At 37.6% G+C, this 19002-nt stretch overlaps 1 protein-coding gene across 2 annotated transcripts in view; it reads left to right on the top strand.

Annotated features, from left to right (window-relative positions):
- The window catches only part of NAA15 (N(alpha)-acetyltransferase 15, NatA auxiliary subunit), an 82875-nt gene that overhangs the window by 20196 nt on the left and 43677 nt on the right, over positions 1–19002 (top strand). For both annotated transcript variants that reach the window (XM_003129186.6, XM_005656536.3), the window contains exons 2-7: positions 6596–6680; positions 7366–7470; positions 10592–10749; positions 12000–12134; positions 13775–13928; positions 17191–17310. In XM_003129186.6, coding sequence (XP_003129234.3) covers positions 6596–6680; positions 7366–7470; positions 10592–10749; positions 12000–12134; positions 13775–13928; positions 17191–17310 — 757 coding nt within the window. The remainder of the gene's footprint in view (positions 1–6595; positions 6681–7365; positions 7471–10591; positions 10750–11999; positions 12135–13774; positions 13929–17190; positions 17311–19002) is intronic.

Below are 19002 nucleotides of genomic sequence, written 5' to 3'. Positions count from 1 at the left end.
CATGCTAGGATTATGATACAGTGTGACACTTAATGATATATATACTTTAACAGAGAAGACTTTTATATCATGTTTACTTTATTGCCTTTGGTCAATTTAAGAAATTTAAGAAAGCCTTAAGTGTAAAAGCAGTTTTTAATGCCAAGTAAATTAAAAGTGAGATTATTAAGCTTACATTATTATGACTTACTACTACTGCTGCTGGTGTTTCATTAATTTTAGGTGTTCTTTTACTTTTTTTTTTGTAATCTCACCTATTAATAAATGCTGTTCACGTTTTTTCCTGTCTTTTGGTGAATATACCTTTGGTTTATATAACCAATTTGGGTGTATACCTAAAATTGGAATTAGTGGGTCAGTGTCTGTGTATGGTTAGTTTTATTAGATATACCAAATAATATTTTTTAAAAATCTGATTTATTGAGATATAATTTTTTTTTTTTTTTGTCTTTTGTCTTTTTTGTTGTTGTTGCTATTTCTTGGGCTGCTCCCGTGGCATATGGAGTTCCCAGGCTAGGAGTCGAATCGGAGCTGTAGCCACCGGCCTACGCCAGAGCCACAGCAACGCGGGATCCGAGCCGCGTCTGCAACCTACACCACAGCTCACGGCAACGCCGGATCGTTAACCCACTGAGCAAGGGCAGGGACCGAACCCGCAACCTCATGGTTCCTAAGTCGGATTCGTTAACCACTGCGCCACGACGGGAACTCCGAGATATAATTTTTATACCATAAAACTCCTTCTGCCACATACTCGCACCATTTGATTAATTAATTTCATCTCCTACCAGCAAGCAGTGTATGAGAGTTCCATTGTTCCATAACTTTATCAGTTGATATATCAAATTTATTATTTTAATAATTTAATGACATTGTGTTTTTTGTTTAATCAAGCACCTTTTTATGTGTTTATTAGCCATTAGATAACTTCTTTGTGTGTTATTTTTTTCAAGACTTGCCCAGTTTTTTAAGGAGCTGTTTTGTTGTTATCAACTTAAAGAAGTTCTTTTATATTGTGATATAAGATCTTAGTCAAAAATGTTTATTGTTTTCTCTGACTTGCCCTTTTTTTTTGGCCATGTCCAAGACAGGTGAAAGTTCCCATGCCAGGTATTGAACCTGCCCCACAGCAGTGACAATGCCAAGTCCTTAACCCAGTGAGCCACGAGGGAACTCCTCAAACACAATCTTGAGCATGGAAAAATTTTTAAAAATTTTGGCTGCACCGTGGCATATGGAAGTTCCCAGGCCAGGGATTGAATCTGAGCCACAGCTATGATCTATGCCATAGGCGCTGCAATGCTAGACCCTTAACCTGCTGTGCTACAGTGGGAAATCCTTAAACACTATCTTGAACATTTAAAATTTCTTGCTTAAAGAGTCTTGCTCACTCCAGTATAATGAAGATACTTAAAATTTTTTTTTTCTTCTGGAAGCTTTATTGTTATATATTTCACATTTAGATCTGTGATGCTTTTAGAATTTATTTTTATTTATTTGGTTTTTTTGGCCGTGCCTTTGGCATATGGAAATTCCCAAGGCAGGGATGAACCCATGTCTCAGCAGTGACCTAAGCTGCCACAGTGACAGCACCATATCCTGCACCACAAGGGAACTCTTAGAATTTATTTTTCTATTGTAAAGAAGGGTCATTTTGGCTCTGCTAATCTGTTTTTTCTGTTTTCTCAGTTTGGATAGTTTCTATTGTTGTGTCTGTTTCACTGATCTTTTCTTTTGCAGTATCATAATTGCTTCAGTCTTAGCTGATGAAGTTTTCATTGTAGATAGGTTTTTTGTTTTTGTTTTAATCTCTAGAAGTGCTATATCTTTTTCCTATGTTCCAGTTCTCTCTTGCTATGTTTACATTTTCTTTAAATTCTGGAGCATATTTATAATAGTCATTTTGGTATCCTTATGTCATAATTCATCATCTCTTTTATGGGCCATATTTTCCTACTTCTTAGCTTATCTAGTAACTTTTAATTGGATGTTGAGCGCTAAGAATTTTATACTGTTTTATTGGATTTAATTGTCTTTTTTTAAGCATGTTAGATTTTGTTACAGCAGTTAGCGAAGATAATGGTTTGCCCATCAGTCTAGGGCTTTCTAGGGTATACTTATTCTAGGGCTAGTTTTTGTCTGCTACTGAATAGACTTTCTTGCAGTGTTTTCTGGATTACACAGCTGTTTAATGAAGACTCCGTTCTGGCTACTTGGAACTCTCAATACCAGGGGAGCCCTAAGAATTATTGAACTTTGTTTCCTAGTCATTCTTTGTTTGGCTTCATGAAGTTTCACCTTACATATGCAAGACTTAATTCTCAATAATTTTCAGCCACGATTGCATGGGGACCTTGTGCAGATTTTTGGATCTCTTTCTCTGAATAGTTCTATCATTTTCAGTACTCTGCCTTGCAGGTACCTCAGCCTCCTTGAACTTCAGCCTTTGTCTTTTTAACCCTGGACCATGATACTCTGTTTGGGATCCTTCTCCCTGTGCAGTGACATTTCCAAGTGTGTCATGTTTTATTTTGTTTTCTCTTTCTCATGGTTCACAATGCCTGTTGTCCCATGACTGACAATAATTATTGTATACATTTTGTACAGTTTTGTTGTTTATGGTAGGAAGGGGAGGTTCAGGCTGTCATGGCCAAAAGTGGGATTTCCCTTACCACATTTTTTTGGAAGTAAATTTCTACAAAGCTAATTAAGAGTTTTAAAAAAACAATGCACTAAACTGTTGCTTGAATGTGTGTAGTCCTTGGAAAAGTGACAAGTCAAGAGTATCACTTTTTTTTGAAGTTTGCCGTGGCTTGATGTGATGTGGGCTTTCAGTTCCTAGATCAGGAATTGAACCCCGGCTGCAGTGTCACGTGCCAAGACCTAACCACTGGGCCATCAGGGAACTCATAAGAGTTTACTTTTAATTAGCCTGGTCTTTAGAGCATTGCTGTCTTTAATGCTACTTACTATTATTATAATCATTATAAGAAAAACATTTTTAGACTTTCTGCTAAGTAAATAGGAACACTAAAGTTAAGTTGCTTAGTCCCTTTTTTTTTTTTTTTTTTTTTTTTTTTTTTGCCTTTTTTTCTAGGTTCACACCCATGGCATATGGAGATTCCCAGGCTAGGGGTCAAATTGGAACTGCAGCTGCCGGCCTACACCAGAGCCACAGCAACGCGGGATTCGAGCCACATCTGTGACCGACACCACAGCTCATGGCAACGCCGGATCGTTAACCCACTGAGCAAGGCCAGGGAATGAATCTGAAACCTCACCGTTCCTAGTTGGATTTGTTAACCACTGAGCCACGATGGGAACTCCAAGTTGCTTAGTCTTAAGTATCTTTGGTTGTATACGGTTAATGGAGCTTGTAAATTACTGCTTCTACTCGCCCCTCCTTCTTATCTCCCAGGTCACTTTGCCTGTTGATTGTAGAGGGGTAGAGAGTTAGGAAGCTATTGCAGAGAAACTAGGACTGATGCATCCGCTAGAGAATGGAAGTGGGAGGGAAGGTAAGCATGGAGGATAATTAGGTTTTCTGCTTTATCATCTGAGTGAGGAGTTGATGGAAGGACATCTGCTGAATTGGTGAATAATAGATTTTGGGGAGTAAAGTCAGTTGTGTTTGAATAGTATCTCAGGCTTGAGGTGTGAACAACAAAGTAGAGAAGGTGAGTACATAGGTGATTATAGAACAGCTCTGTAGTTGACTGTAGCATTGAGCAATTGATGTCTTGATGCTGAATGTAAAATTTTACAGTTTTGGTTGTTTCTTCATATTTTTCTACCATGATTTTGTTGTCATTTGCATTAACTATCCCTCCCAGATCTTAATGTATTGATTGTTTCAGAAGTTGTGAATAAGATTTGTTTAAACTTATAATATTGAATTCTGACATCATATCTTTTAAGATTCAGAGGGTTTTCTTTTCTGTAATGAATACATGCTTTAAAAATTATTACTGTTATAAAAGCACATATTGATGCCATTTATGGAAAAATAGGACTTAAAACTTCATCATTCACACATTTGCCCACCTGTCTTTTCCTCATTCTCTCGTTACAGTTATATCACAATATTTTGTTGTTGTTGTGGTTTGGCCACACCTGCAGCATACAGAAGTTCCCAGGCCAGGAGTTGAACCTGCACCACAGCTGTGACCAGAGCCATAGCAGTCACGATGCCAGATCCTTAACCCACTGAGCCCCCAGAGAACTCCTAGTTTACATTTTTATAATTACACATGTATTATTTATTGCTGAGCCAATTGTATACTAATACCACACTTTCCTATATAAGCCTTTATTTTTCCTGGGGTTAATACCTGTCTTACTCATTTTCTACAGACTTATTGCTCATTTCCCCCAAGTGTGTCTGTATTTCTGTCTTGTGCTTATAAACAATATTTTCCATATTATGAAGTACATCTATTTTTGCCCTTGCTAGAAACCTCTTCCATGGTGGCCTTTGGAGTCCTGTTTGATTTTGGAGTGGTTTGTTCTTTAGTCCTTTTTTTGTACTAGATTACTTTTTTTTTTTTTTTTTTTTTTTGGTCTTTTTGCCTTTTCTTGGGCCGCTCCCGTGGCACATGGAGGTTCCCAGGCTAGGGGTCATATTGGAGCTGTAGCCACTGGCCTATACCAGAACCACAGCAACGCAGGATCCAAGCCATGTCTGCAACCTACACCACAGTTCATGGCAACACCAGATCCTTAACTCACTGGGTGAGGCCAGGGATCAAACCTGATTCCTCATGGATCCTAGTCAGATTCGTTTCCACTGAGCCCTAATGGGAACTCCTGCATTAGATTACTTATTTACTAAGTCCCATATTGTTTTTTTGTGTTTGCTTTGATTCCTTTTAATAGCTTCCCAAGGAAGAGTACAAGAGCTAATATTTTAACTTTCTGAGAAGGCTTAAAATGTCATTTTACTCATATACTTGATTGATGATTTTGCTGGTTAAGGAATTCTGAATTTTGAAGGCTGTGTGTAGTGGGGTTTTATTTTCTATTTTTTATTTTGTTTGCTTTTTAGTGCCATACCCATGGCACATGGAGGGTCCCAGGCTAGGGGTCTAATTAGAGCTACAGCTGCCAGCCTACATACGCCACAGCCATAGCAACACAGGATCTGAGCTGCTGCGTCTGCAACCTACACCACAGCCCAGGGCAACGCTGGATCCTTGATCCACTGTGCAAGGCCAGGGATCGAACCCGAAACCTCATGGTTCCTAGTCGGATTTGTTTCTGCTGTGCCATGACTTGAACTCCCTGTGTGTGTAGTTGTTTTATAGCTTTCAGCAATATTCCATTGTTACTTTGGAATAAAAATTTAGTGGTATTCTTTTTTTTTTAGGGCCACACTTGCAGTTGGAGGTCCCCAGGCTAGGGGTTGAATCCGAGCTACAGCTGCTGGCTTGTGCCACAGCCATAGCAATGCCAGATCTGAGCTGCGTCTGCGACCTATACCACAGCTCATGGCAACGCTAGATCCTTAACCCACTGATCAAGGCCAGGGATCGAACCCGCAACCTCTTGGTTCCTCTTGGATTTGTTTCTGCTGGGCTACAGTGGGAACTCCCAGTGGTATTCTTTTTTTTTCCTTTTTTTTTTTTTTTTGTTCTTTTTGCCTTTTCTAGGGCTGCTTCCCATGGCATATGGAGGTTCCCAGGCAAGGGGTCTAATCGGAGCTGTAGACTCCAGTCTACACCAGAGCCACAGCAACGTGGCATCCGAGCCTCATCTGTGACCTACACCACAGCTCACGGCAACACCAGACCCTTAACCCACTGAGCAAGGCCAGGGGCCAAACGCCCAGCCTCATGGTTCCTAGTCAGATTCCTTAACCACTGTGCCACAGTGGGAACTCCCCAGTGGTATTCTAATTACTGATCTGACTTGAAGTTCTTAAGGACCGTCCATTATTTCCAGGCTTTGAACTTGTGTTAATGACGTGCCCTTCATTAATTTGCATGCACTCGTTTGTCCCCTGTGACTTCAGAGACTTCTTTCCTTTAGTAAAAAAATGTCATTTTATGTTACTTTATTTTGCTTTTTTAGGGTCACACCCGAGGCACATGGAAGTTCCTAGGCTAGGGGTCAAATTGGAGCTACAGCTGCTGATCTACACCACAGCCACAGCAATGCAGGATCCGAGCTTTGTCTGCAGCCTACACCACAGCTCATGGCAACGCTGGATCCCTGACCCACTGATCGAGGCCTGCATCCTCATGGATACTAGTCTGATTAGTTTTTGCTGCATTACAACAGAAACTTCAAAAGATGTTATTTTAAAATATATTTTCTATACTGTTTTTTCAGTTTCACGTTAACACTTGGTGGACCTTTTGGAGTGATCTAATGACATTTTTCTTGTGTATGTTTTGTCCCTTTGCCTTTCTCTTCCTTTTTATGTTTGAACCTTCTGTATTTCTTTCTTTTTTTTAAACTGGCATTTTAGTGGGATTTAGGAGAATATGGAAATAACATCTGATCACTTTGTTGTATTTAACAAAAAATATTTAGTACTGAATTTAAAATTGCATTTCTTCGTGAACTTATATTTTTCTTTTTTTTGTCTTTACAGAGATGTTATGAACATAAGCAGTACCGGAATGGGTTGAAATTCTGTAAACAAATCCTCTCAAATCCCAAATTTGCTGAGCATGGAGGTAAATGTAACTACTCTACACTTGGTGTAACCATAAAGTTTATTTCAAGATGAAGTTTTTTATACTTTAAAGAAGTGGTTTAATAAGGTCATCCCATGGAATTCCCCTGAAGAACAGTAGGAAAGTTATTTTATCTTGTTAGCATATGCATTACCAGGTTTTCATGCATTTCTATATCTTTTTTATCTAAAAGAAAAACCTTTAGGGAGGCCTTTAGTATAGAAATGTGTGTTGACTTCATTCGTCAATTAAAAGTATTTTAATTCTAGAGTTCCTCTTGTGGCGCGGTGGAAATGAATCTGTCTAGTATCCATGAGGATACAGGTTGGATCCCTGGCCTTGCTCTTTGGGTCAGGCATCCATTGTTGCCATGAGCTGTGGTGTAGATCACAGACATGGCTTGGACTCCAAGTTGCTGTGGCTGTGGCGTAGGCCAGGGGCTATAGCATAGGCCAGGGGCTGTAGCTCCTTTTTGATCCCTAGCCTGGGAACCTCTGAATGCTGTGGGTGTGGCCATAAAAAGCAAAATAATAGAATATTAAAAATGTTTTAATTCTGTAAAAACCTGGGAAATTTCTCGATAATCTCCCTGAAGTTTTAAATACTTAGGATAATGTAACATTTGTCTTTGAGATAATAGTTACTTTTTTGTTATTTTTAAATTGCTTTCTTTTTTCTTAAATAGAAACCCTGGCTATGAAAGGATTAACATTGAACTGTTTGGGGAAAAAGGAAGAAGCTTATGAATTGGTTCGTAGAGGTTTGAGAAATGACTTGAAGAGTCATGTGTGTATCCTTTTTAAGGGTTGGATTGGGGTGTCTTGAGCTAAGGCAGTAATTTGGGAGTTAGAAGTTTTAGATCCTCCTTACCATATAAATCCAGAGGAGATGATTGATTCTTCAGTTGAATACAATAGCTGTCTTCATTCATGAAACATTGTTATATACCTACTATGTTCTGACATTATCTACTTGCTTGTAGTAGATAATGGAACTTGTCTTTTAAAATATCTCCAAAATCTCTTCTCTCTTTAAAAAAAGGCACCCTGCAGGTTTCGTCATAGCATAAATTTACAGAAAGCTATACAAAAATGAGTATTAGAGAAGCAATTTAGGGTACTGATTAAGAGCACAGGGTTTGGAGTATGTTTCATTTAGGTTCGAATCCCAGCTGAGCTTCTATCTAAGTGCTCTTACAGCTTAATTTCCTTACGCATAGTAGGAGGATAATTATTGCCATTTCACTGTGTTGTAAAGATTTAATGATGCTTAACATAGTCCCTGAAAATACTAAGTACTGTAAGTTTTATTGAGGGAAGTGTGAAAATAGGAGCAAGTACAAATATCTAAGGAAAGACAGAAAAAAAATTGTGGGATATTTTTTAAATAGTTTTTAAACAAATATTTCTTTACCTTTGTTCTGGGCTAACACAGTTTTAAGTGCTGAAACATTAAACAAATTTTTAAGTGTTTACAAGGCCCTCAGCATAATACAGACTAAGATAATGGATTTGGCTGTCAAGGATCTTACAGTAGTGAAGGGAGATACTTGCTAGAAGCTTATACTGAACACCTCTGAGTATTACTTAAAATGCTATAGCTTGTTCAAAAATTATCACTAATCAGGTAAAGCAGAAGTGAATGAGTTGAGAGTAACAAGAAACTAAAAAGGTGAGCAAAAGATTAGTTAAGACTTGTAGATATCTTTTCATCATTTTTAATGTTGGCATAGTGTTCTGTATGTGTTTGTGATGCTGTATTTAATTGGCTTTCTCTTTTTTTTTTTTTTTGTTTGTTTGTTTGTTTGTCTTTTTGCCTTTTCTAGGGCTGCTCCCGTGGCATATGGAGGTTCCCAGGCTGGGAGTCCAATTGGAGCTGTAGCCACCAGCCTATGCCAGAGCCACAGCAACACGGGATCCAAGCTGCATCTGTGACCCACACCACAGCCCACATCAATGCCGGATCCTTAACCCACTGAGCAAGGCCAGGGATCGAACCCACAACCTCATGGTTCCTAGACGGATTCGTTAGCCACTGCACCATGATGGGAACTCCAGCTTCCTCTTGTTAAATGTAAATTTCTTTAAATTTTTGGCAACGTTAAACTCCTTGAGGATAGATTTTTAGGAGGCGGAGATTAGAGGCATCTAAAAGGTGCTGCAGTGCTCAAGAGATTGATCACGTCCTGAAACAATAGGGTATTGGTGGTTGAAATGTGAGTGAGGGCATGGGAGGATAGGTAATGGGGGCAGATTATGAAGAGTAGTTCTCAGATTTTTTTTTTTTTTTTTTTTTTTTTTTTTTTTTTTTTTTTTTTGCTGTGCATATGAGGTTCAGGTAGGGTTGAATCGAGCTGTAGCCCCTACGCCAGAACCACAGCAACGCGGATCCGAGGGTCTGATACAACAGTACGGCAAGCGGATCGTTAACCATGAGCAACAACCGAACCTCATGGTTCCTAGTCGATTCGTTACCCTGTCACGACGGAATCCCTGTGTTCCAACTAACTGAGATTTCCTTCACCTTTATCTCTTACATGATAAAGATTATTTTTCAGGTAAAATTTATAACATGTGGATTTTCAGTTATACACGCCACCCTAGACATTCTGTATTTTCTGACTCTTGAGGATTCCTGGTGTAAAAGTTGTTAGATTGAAAAGTTTGAGTCTGATCTGAGAGAGGAACATTGTTAAGTTTCTAAAAATAGGAAGTAGAATTTTCTGGGTTTTTTTGTTTTTGTTTTTCTTTTCTTTTTTTCTTTTCAGGGCCATGTCTCTGCAGCATATGGTGGTCCCCAGGCTAAGGGGTCTAATCGGAGCTACAGCTGCTGGCCTACATCACAGCCACAGCAACACGTGATCCAAACCACGTCTGTGACCTACACCACAGCTCATGGCAACACTGGATCCTTAACCCACTGAGCGAGGTCAGGGATTGAACCTGCAACCTCATGGTTCCTAGTTGATTCGTTTCTGCTGTGCCACGACGGGAACACCGAGTTTTCTGTGTTTTAGAAAGGTTACTCTGGCAGGTGAGAATAAAAACAGAGAGATTGAATGCAGGAGGATGGGTGACTGTTGGAATAATCAAGATCTAAAGACCTCTGTTAGTGGAGTGGGATTATTAACATATTTTATCCCTTTATAGCACAGTTTTACAACCTACTGTAATTTACTTACTTATCTGTAGCCCTTGCTAGACTTAAGGTTCTTTGACTGTAAGAGATTGTTCATTTTGTTCACCTACCCCTAATTTAGTAAGAAGTTTTAATAAGTATTATTTAAATGAGTGGGAAAAAATTTTTATGTAGTTGATTTTTAGAACTTTATACTGCAGTAAGGGTAGGTGCATTATCCTAAGAACCTTGTTAGCTAAAGAAAAGAAAATATACAGAACATTGTATATCAATTATAATAAATTTTTTTAAAATCCTGTGGACTATGATAATCATAAAAAAAAGAAAGAAAATATGCCTGATTTGAAGTAAATACATATCATAGATACCCGATACCATCTTTTTCCTTTTAAAAGTAAAGGTAATTCTTAATATTTACTGAGCATTTTATATTTTGCCAGCCAGTGAGCACTTTATATATATTATCTAGTTTTGTCACCAAACTGCTGTGCTTTGCTGTATAGGTTTTCTCTTTATTTTTTATAATTGAGGAAACATACCAAGACTAAATTAATTTGTTTAAGGTCACAGTTAATAAGGCAGGTTGTACCTGTTTTCTCTGGCTTGAAAAGCTGTGCTATTTTCCACTGTATGAAACTACCTTCTGTATACTCTCTCCCTTATTTTTTTAAGCCTGTAATTTCATAAATAGCTATTGTTTTCTGATTACTGAGGAATATTATTGGAATATTATTTCTTGACTTGTAGGCTGTATCCTTAACTAAATCCTTTAGGTTGGCATGTTTATGGCCTTCTCCAGAGGTCAGACAAGAAATACGATGAAGCCATTAAGTGTTACAGAAATGCGCTAAAATGGGATAAAGACAATCTTCAAATCTTAAGGGACCTTTCTTTACTACAGATTCAAATGCGAGATCTTGAGGGTTACAGGGTAAGTAAAACAGAGAATTTTTTTTATTCTAAGGAGGAAATATTGTTAAAATATTTAAAACTTTTTGAGTACCATCTGATAACAAAACTTTGCTTTTTTTTTTGCTTTTTGGAGCCACACCTGTGGCATATGGAAAGTTCCCAGGCTAGGGGTCGAATTGGAGCTACATCTACTGGCTTATGCCTCAGTCACAACAGCAATGAGGGATCTGAGCCTCGTCTGTGACCTACACCACAGCTCACGGAAATGCCAGATCCTTAACCCACTGAGCAAGGCCAGGGCTTGAACCTGCAACCTCCTGGTTCCTAGTTGGATTCATTTCCGCTGCGCCACAACAGGAACTCCCCGTGTGTGTAGTTGTTTTATAGCTTCCAGCAATATTCCATTGTTACTTTGGAATAAAAATTCAGTGGTATTCTTTTTTTTTAGGGCCACACCTGTGGCACATGGAGGTTCCCAGGCTAGGGGTCGAATTGGAGCTACTGCTGCCAGGCCTGTGCCACAGCCACAGCAACAGCCACAGCAATGCCAGACCTGAGCTGCATCTGTGACCTACACCACAGCTCATAGCAACGCCAGATCCATAACCCAATGATTGAGGCCAAGGATCAAAGCTGCATCCTCATAAATACTAGTTGGGTTCATTTCCACTGAACCACAACAGGAACTCCTCTGTCATCTTATTTAGATACAAAATAATAGAAAAAGAAAAAAATTATTTTATGGTGTTGAGCACTCATGATTTTTTTTGGCCATGTCTGTGACATGCATAAGTTCTCAGGCCAGGGATCAAACCCCGCTACAGCAATAACCCTTAAATCATTCTGTTAAATCACATTTACTCCTTCTTTTCCTGTTTTTTTTTTTTTGCTCACGTATCTGCTGGGTTTTCTTTTTTCATTCTTTTTTTTATGGGTTGTTTTCTATAAATCTCATTAACTCACTAGTTGGGCACTGTTCAAAAAACTTTTTTCCTTTGTACTGTCTTTTCCATCCTCTTTTCTTAGAGTAAGTAGATCAGTTAGTAATATCAAGGGTACCTGGTCTTTAAAAAAATTATAAGATTATCTTGGAAGTTTCATCATACTTCTTAACAAATATCTTCTTTGCTTCTATAAAGCTATATAATACGGATTTTTGAAACTGTCTTTTATTATTTCATCATTGTGTTGCAGATTGCCTGCTCAGTTATTGGGTAAATCGGTATGATCTTTTTGAGGACCATTTATTTTTCACTGTTTTCCTTTTAGGAAACGAGATATCAATTACTTCAGCTTCGACCTGCACAAAGAGCATCATGGATTGGTTATGCTATTGCTTACCATTTATTAGAAGATTATGAAATGGCAGCAAAGATTTTAGAAGAATTTAGGAAAACACAACAGGTAACAACCAGACATTAGACCTAGTAAACTAGGTCTGATTCTTAGTATAGCTAAAAGAAAGAAGTGTATAGTCTTACTTTTTATTTGAAATAGCTTCAAACTTACAGAAATGTTGCAAGAATAGTGCAAAGAATTCCATATAGAAGTTCACTTACATTAATTGTTAATATTTGATACACTTAATTTTCAGTCTCTATGTCTGCTTAGCTATTCATAATTTTTCTTGAAACATTTGAGAGTAATTATAGGCAGCTTGTTCTTTTACTTCTGAATATTTGAGCGTGATGTTTCCTAAGAATAACTCAATAGATAGTGCTATATAGATTATCAAAAAATTAGGAAATTTAACATTGATAGACTGTTATTATCTAATCCACAGTCCATATTCAAAATTTACCAACTTCCTATTTATATCCTTTGTAGGATTTTTTTTTCAGTTTTATACATTACAATATGATTACAACTGTAGCTATATTTAAACCCTTAAATCCTTCTATTAAATCATATTTACTCCTTTTTTCCTTTTTTTTTTTAACTTTTTTATTTTTTATTTTTTGCTCACGTAGTATCTGCCGGTTTGTTTTCTATATATCTCATTAACTCAGTAGTTGGGCACTGTTAAAAAAAATTACCCAGTTTAGAATCATACTTCCATTTAGTTATCATTTCTCTTCCGTTCCTTTCAATCTGGATTTTTTTTTTTTTTTGGTCTTTTTAGGGCCATACCCATGGCGTATAAAAACTTCCCAGGCTGGGGGTCAAATTGGAGCTGCAACCACTGGCCTATACCACATCCATAGCAGTGCCAGATCTGAGCTGCCTCTGATCTACACTGCAGCTCATGGCAACGGCAGATCCTTTACCCACTGAGTTAGTCCAGGGATTGAACCCGTGTCCTCATGGATACTACTCAGGTTCATTGCCACTGAGCAACAATGGGCACTCCTCAATCTGGAAATTTTGAAGGTTTTCTTTGTGTTTCATGACATTGGTATTTTTGAAGATTCCTGGCTGTACTTTTGTAGAATGTCCATCAATTTGGGTTTATTTGATGTTTCGTCCTTATTAGATATTGTTAGGCATTGTGGCAAGAAAATACAGAAATGATGAACCCTTCTCAATTCAGCACATTAAGAGCCATGTGATGTCTATTCCATTTGATTACTTGGTTAAGGTGGTATCTGCCAGGTTTTTTCACTGTAAACTTGTTATTTTTTCTGTGTTTAATAAACAGTTTGAGACTTTATGAATGGTCTGTTCCTTATCAGACTTTTATCACTAGTTTTAGCATTCATTGATTATGATTTTTCCTGAATCAGCTGTTCCTGTGATAGTCACAAAATTGTAATTTCCTGTCTTACTCCTTTTAGATTTATTATTTGACATTCTCCTCTTAAGAGCTTTCCTTCTATTTATTACACGTAAAGACTTATGGATTCTTATTTTGTTCAGTGGGTTATAAGTTAATATTATCATTATTTACTTAGTTGCTCCCTAGGCAGATATTGGGGATTTTTTAAAAATGAGCTTTATCCATCGTATGTTATTCTTTGACCTCTTATGTGTATTTGCTTTTGTGAAAATTTTTCTAATACAAAAACAAAGTCTTTACTATTAGTATTCCTTGTATCCATATATAGACATCCCCTGATAAAGTGGATTATGAATATAGTGAACTCCTTTTATATCAGAATCAAGTTCTTCGGGAAGCAGGTCTCTATAGAGAAGCTCTGGAACACCTTTGTACCTATGAAAAGCAGATTTGTGATAAACTTGCTGTAGAAGAAACCAAAGGTACATTTTTTTAAAAAAAATAATTTATTCTGGTATTCAGTTATGCAAAGAGCAAGACTGAAAAATCTAGTTGCACAATTTTTCATGACAGTATTTCTTACTCATGTGCTTTGAATAATTTATAATGTAGGAAAATATGTATTTAAACAATGGATCTTGATATGGGGGGAAATGTGAACAATAAATCATTGAATGCAGTGACTGTGCAATATTTTTCTTTAAAGTATCCCTGATCCAAAAACGCAGAAGGCAAGTGCTTAGTTCTGTAAGATTATTAAGTTTTCTTACAAACTGCTTATTAGCAAAACTGAATGCATATGACATATTTCTTTATTGCCAGTAATATACATTGATAAATCAGCCTTTACTGAAGTTTCATATGGGACATTCCTTGGGTTCCTTATAGTTTATCTGAATATCTTTCTGAACATAGAACATGAATTGAAACCAGAGTTTTGGATTTATATGTATGGATTATGATAGGAGGATAGATAGATCCTTAAATAAAGATCTCCAATGCACCCATTTATTAAAGAAAATGGAGTCATCTTGTGGTTTTAAAAGTTGAGGAACTAATTATGGACTACCAAAGCAAAATAACAAGTAATTGAAAATATAAGTACTGTCTAAGAACTGTTATCTGAAATGTTGGTTTGCCTTTGTTAGATCAGGTGAATGAAGTTTGCTGGTTTCAGATTTCTTTGGCTCTCTTTGAAGCTGAATACTAGAAAAATGTTTTCTCTGTGTATATGGTGGATATAGCTATAATTTGCCTGATGAACTTTTCAGCAGAGGATAATGCTACTGGCAAGAAAAAAATGGTAGTCTAAGGTGCTTGGAGCTCATTTGTGAGCTATAGATCCAAACAGCCCTCTTTCACTTGAGTTGATCATCCCTTAGCAGTCTATTAGTTATAAAGAAAGGTTTTTAACTTATTGGAAAGATGTCAAGATTGAAAATACTAGTTTGGGTTCCTTCATTGGATACTAATCAGATGTATGATGAGTGGCAAGATTTGGGCCTCAGTTTCTTTATGGAAATAGGTGACATTCAGAATACTCTTAAGTACATTGTTTTATTTATTTATTTTTGAAACTTTACTACTGAGGAAGAGTGACAGATCAAACTGAGGACTCAGAATTGACTCATGTATTTTAGCAATTTGGAAATCACTGGTGACCTTAATAAAAGGACTTTCAGAACATTTGGAAGGAAGGACGTGAAAGCCCAAACAGGTCAAATAGATTTAAATGGGATTTAAGTAGAGGAATTGAAGGTAGTATGCATATATGACTCACACAAGTAGTTTTGTTGTATGGGAAGCACATACAGGGTAGTGGTGATAATCATAGGAACAGTAGGTTTTTACAGCATGTGCTCACTAGATAATGAAATGGAATATTTGATATAGTACAGGGGATATTGATCTAGATAGAAGATAAAATTGAAAGATTAGCTTTGGATAACAATATGAATAGTTCATCCACAGTAATGAGAGACAGTAGAGTATATGGACAAGTAGGTGTGTAGATGTAGTGGCTGTTTGGGAGTTCTCATCTAGTTGCTTCCATTTTCTCAGTAAAATAGGAAATAGCTATCAGTTCATTCCACAAAATATGTACTGAATATTTAAGTGAGTCAGGTATTGGAAACAAGGTATATAAAGAGAATAGAAGGGAACTAAGAGTAGAATCATCATTTGTTGGATGTTCCAGTAATAAAGGCATTGATGTTTGTGGTGGGTGGTCAGGATAATTTTAGGAACTTCCTGGAGTGGGTGAGTGGGCATAGTTAGGTGGAAAGTTGCATTGTTAGTTCTTATACCACCAGTTCCTTTTACAAGGGAAAGGTAGGTAAATATTAAGGGAAAGAAATGTGGATGAGAATAGCATAAGAGAGAAAAGTTGCAGGATTTTTAAAATGTTTTTGGTGAAATGGGCTTTGGTACTGTTGACGTTTTGACACCTGGATATTGGAGATGGACAGTGTCTCGTGTATGTTGTCTAATGTTTCATCCATCGGTAGCTTCTACTGGTCAAATACCAAAGCACTCGCTTCCTTTACTGTGAAACTGAAGATGTCTCCAGGTGTTGCTAAATTTCCCTTGGATGCCCCTGGTTGAGAATGACTCAGGGTATAGATATTAAGAGTATGTGCTCATTTAGCCAAATTGTTTGGGTTCAGATCCTGACTCTTAACAGTTAACTATCTTTGAGAGACCCTTGGCAAGTTTACTTAAGTCTCTGATTTAATGACAAAAGTAGTAGTAACCTATCTCATAGAGCATCGAGAATTGAAGTAATTAGTGCATGTGATACACCTAAAAGTCACTTTGCTTCTCAGTAATCATTCTTTTTTATTATCTGATAATAATAAAATATACAAGGGTGAGGTCCTGGTTTGAAAGTAATACTTCGGTGAATGGGAGGCCATTAATGTATGGGAAAGGATTCCTGAGCAGTGTTTGAGGTGTGTATGAGTTTGCAGCTCATATATTTCTAGTGAAATCAGTGTCTTAGTCCATTTGTCTGACAACTGTTTTTGTGAGAAGGTGTGCAGCAAGGAAAGAATTGGGATGATCCAGGCCTTAAAATTTGTAAACAAAGGATCCTAGGTAGATTGATTTTTATATTTGGGGCTGCTAATGTCATTCAGGAATGAAATTGATCATGCAGCCCAGAGAACAAAGGTCTACAGGTTGCTGAAAAGTCTAAAGAAAAGGGAATGGTTTTTCTCTAAAGTTGGATGGTGGGATTAGAGAGAAGAAGAAAGTCACGGTAGGTAAAGCTTAAAGCAAGATGTCTAGTTGGTGGTTGCAAGAGAGAAAAACTAGTAATTGGAAGAGAAACAATGTAGCCATGGGCTGCTAGAGCAGAATTGTTTGGTAATTGATTAAAGGATCATATGATTAGGGATTATTAATCCACTAATTTGGGTTTTGAAATTGTCCATATATTGTCAGAAATAATTCTAGTAGATGTCTTGGTGACTGTATTCAGTGAATTTGAGAAAGTAGCCTGGAGTTAGACAAATATACCTGAATAGATTGAGGATGTGAAGAGGATATTTCTAAATATGAACTTTAAAAAAGGAGAGGCAATAAAATAACATGGTAAATTTTGTCGTGCTGAAGGGAACTGGGGACCGAGTAGGATACCAGATCTACCTACTTCCCAGTATTGAAGACATTTTAAGAAAGTTTGAGGAAAACTTAGTTACGGTCAGAAGATACTTGTTAATTTAATTTGGTTTTTTTTGTCAGGGGAACTTCTGTTGCAGTTATGTCGTTTGGAAGATGCAGCTGATGTTTACAGAGGATTACAAGAGAGAAATCCTGAAAACTGGGCCTATTACAAAGGCTTAGAAAAGGCGCTCAAGCCAGGTAGTTGCCTATTGATTGGAACTTTCTAAGTTTTAACTGCTTCTTTCGTTAACATGTATTAACTCATTGAGAAACATAACTAGAAAAATAGAGGTTAAGAATTGGTTCAAGAAGTTCCTGTCGTGGCTCAGCGGAAACGAATCTAATTAGTATCCATTGAGGACTCAGGTTCAATCCCTGGCCTCTCATTGGGTTAAGAATCTGGCGTTGCTGTGAGCTGTGGTGTAGGTCGCAGTCATGGCTCTCATCCAGTGTTGCTGTGGCTGTGGCATAGGCTGCCGACTACAACTCTGATTTGACACTTAGCTTGGGAACCTCCATATGCCCTGGCCCTAAAAAGACAAACAAGAATTGGTTCAGAATCTGGAGTTGCTGTTGTGGCTCAGCAGGTTACAGACCCAACTAGTATTCACTGGGATTCGGGTTTGATCCCTGGCTTCCCTTAGGAGGTTAAGGATCTGACATTGCCGTGAGCTGTGGTGTAGGTCACAGACATGGCTTGGATCTGGCATTGCTGTGCATGTGGCGCCAGCTGGCAGCTGCAGCTCCTGTTAGACCCCTAGCCTGGGAACTTCCATATGCTGCAGGTGTGCCCCTAAAGAGGAAAAAAAAAAGAATTGGTTCAAAATCTGAATACAAAAGTACTTTTGTGAACTACCATTTTAATATGATAGACTGGCATTTTCTGAAACCTCTCTTTTACTACAAATTCATAGTAATAGCTAGGATAAAAATTTTAGAAATAATTTTTTTTAAATTCACAAATAGGGGTTCCCTATTTGTTGGTTCAGCTGGTTAAGGATCTGATGTTGTTACTGCTGTGGCTGGGGTTCATTCCCTGGCCTGGGAATTTCCACATGTTGTGTATGTGCCTCCCCATACAAATTCACAAATGCATAGCAGCATCAAAGACATGAAAGGAAATTTTTCACTTAAAGAAATGAAAATGTCTTCCTAAGGGAAAGAAGCAAGCGTAGCTTCTGTGGTAATATATGGCCATAGCGGAGTAGCCCACTGGAGCAAGTGAACATAGCCAAGCTGAAAGATTAGCACTGTTCCCTGTGTGAGGAGGAGGACTCAAATAAGTTTGGTTCAGAAACTCTTCTCCCCAACCGTTTTCTCTTATGAATGGTACCCACTTGTGAGGACAAGCCCTGAAACATGTCATGTACAGAGACAGGGTCCTTAGCCAGGATGATCAATTTGAAGCAAAGTTTCCCTTAAGACTGATAGAGACCCATTCCTGGTACATTGACTTATGCAAGAGAAACCTTGTAACAAAGAACGTCATCCTCCATAGGAATAGCAGTATAGGAATGATAACCATCAGTGTCAACAAAAGGGAGAGTAAAGATGATAGGGACACAGTTTTGAGAAATGAAAAATCTGCTTAATGATGTGATGTAAAAAAAAATTTTTTTTTTTTTTTAATTTGTCCATGCCCAAGGCATGTGGAAGTTCCTGGGTCAGGGATTGCACCCATGAAAGTAAAAGAAAATATAAAAGGTATATGGAGAAATGGAAGATAGAGGATGGATCCAGAGTCTCCAAAATAAATCAGAGGAGAGGAGTTAAAGGAGGGGCTTGAAGAGAATGTGGAGAAGCCATATATGGAAACATAATAAACAAGCCTTTTCTCAGAACTAAAGTAGAAGAGTCCTAAGATTTTGAAAGGCTTCCTAAAGCAGAACA

The sequence above is a fragment of the Sus scrofa genome, chromosome 8, assembly GCF_000003025.6.
Source record: "Sus scrofa isolate TJ Tabasco breed Duroc chromosome 8, Sscrofa11.1, whole genome shotgun sequence".
NCBI lineage: Eukaryota > Metazoa > Chordata > Mammalia > Artiodactyla > Suidae > Sus > Sus scrofa.
Note: the sequence above shows the minus strand (reverse complement) of the source record. Positions and strands in the feature narration are given on the sequence as shown.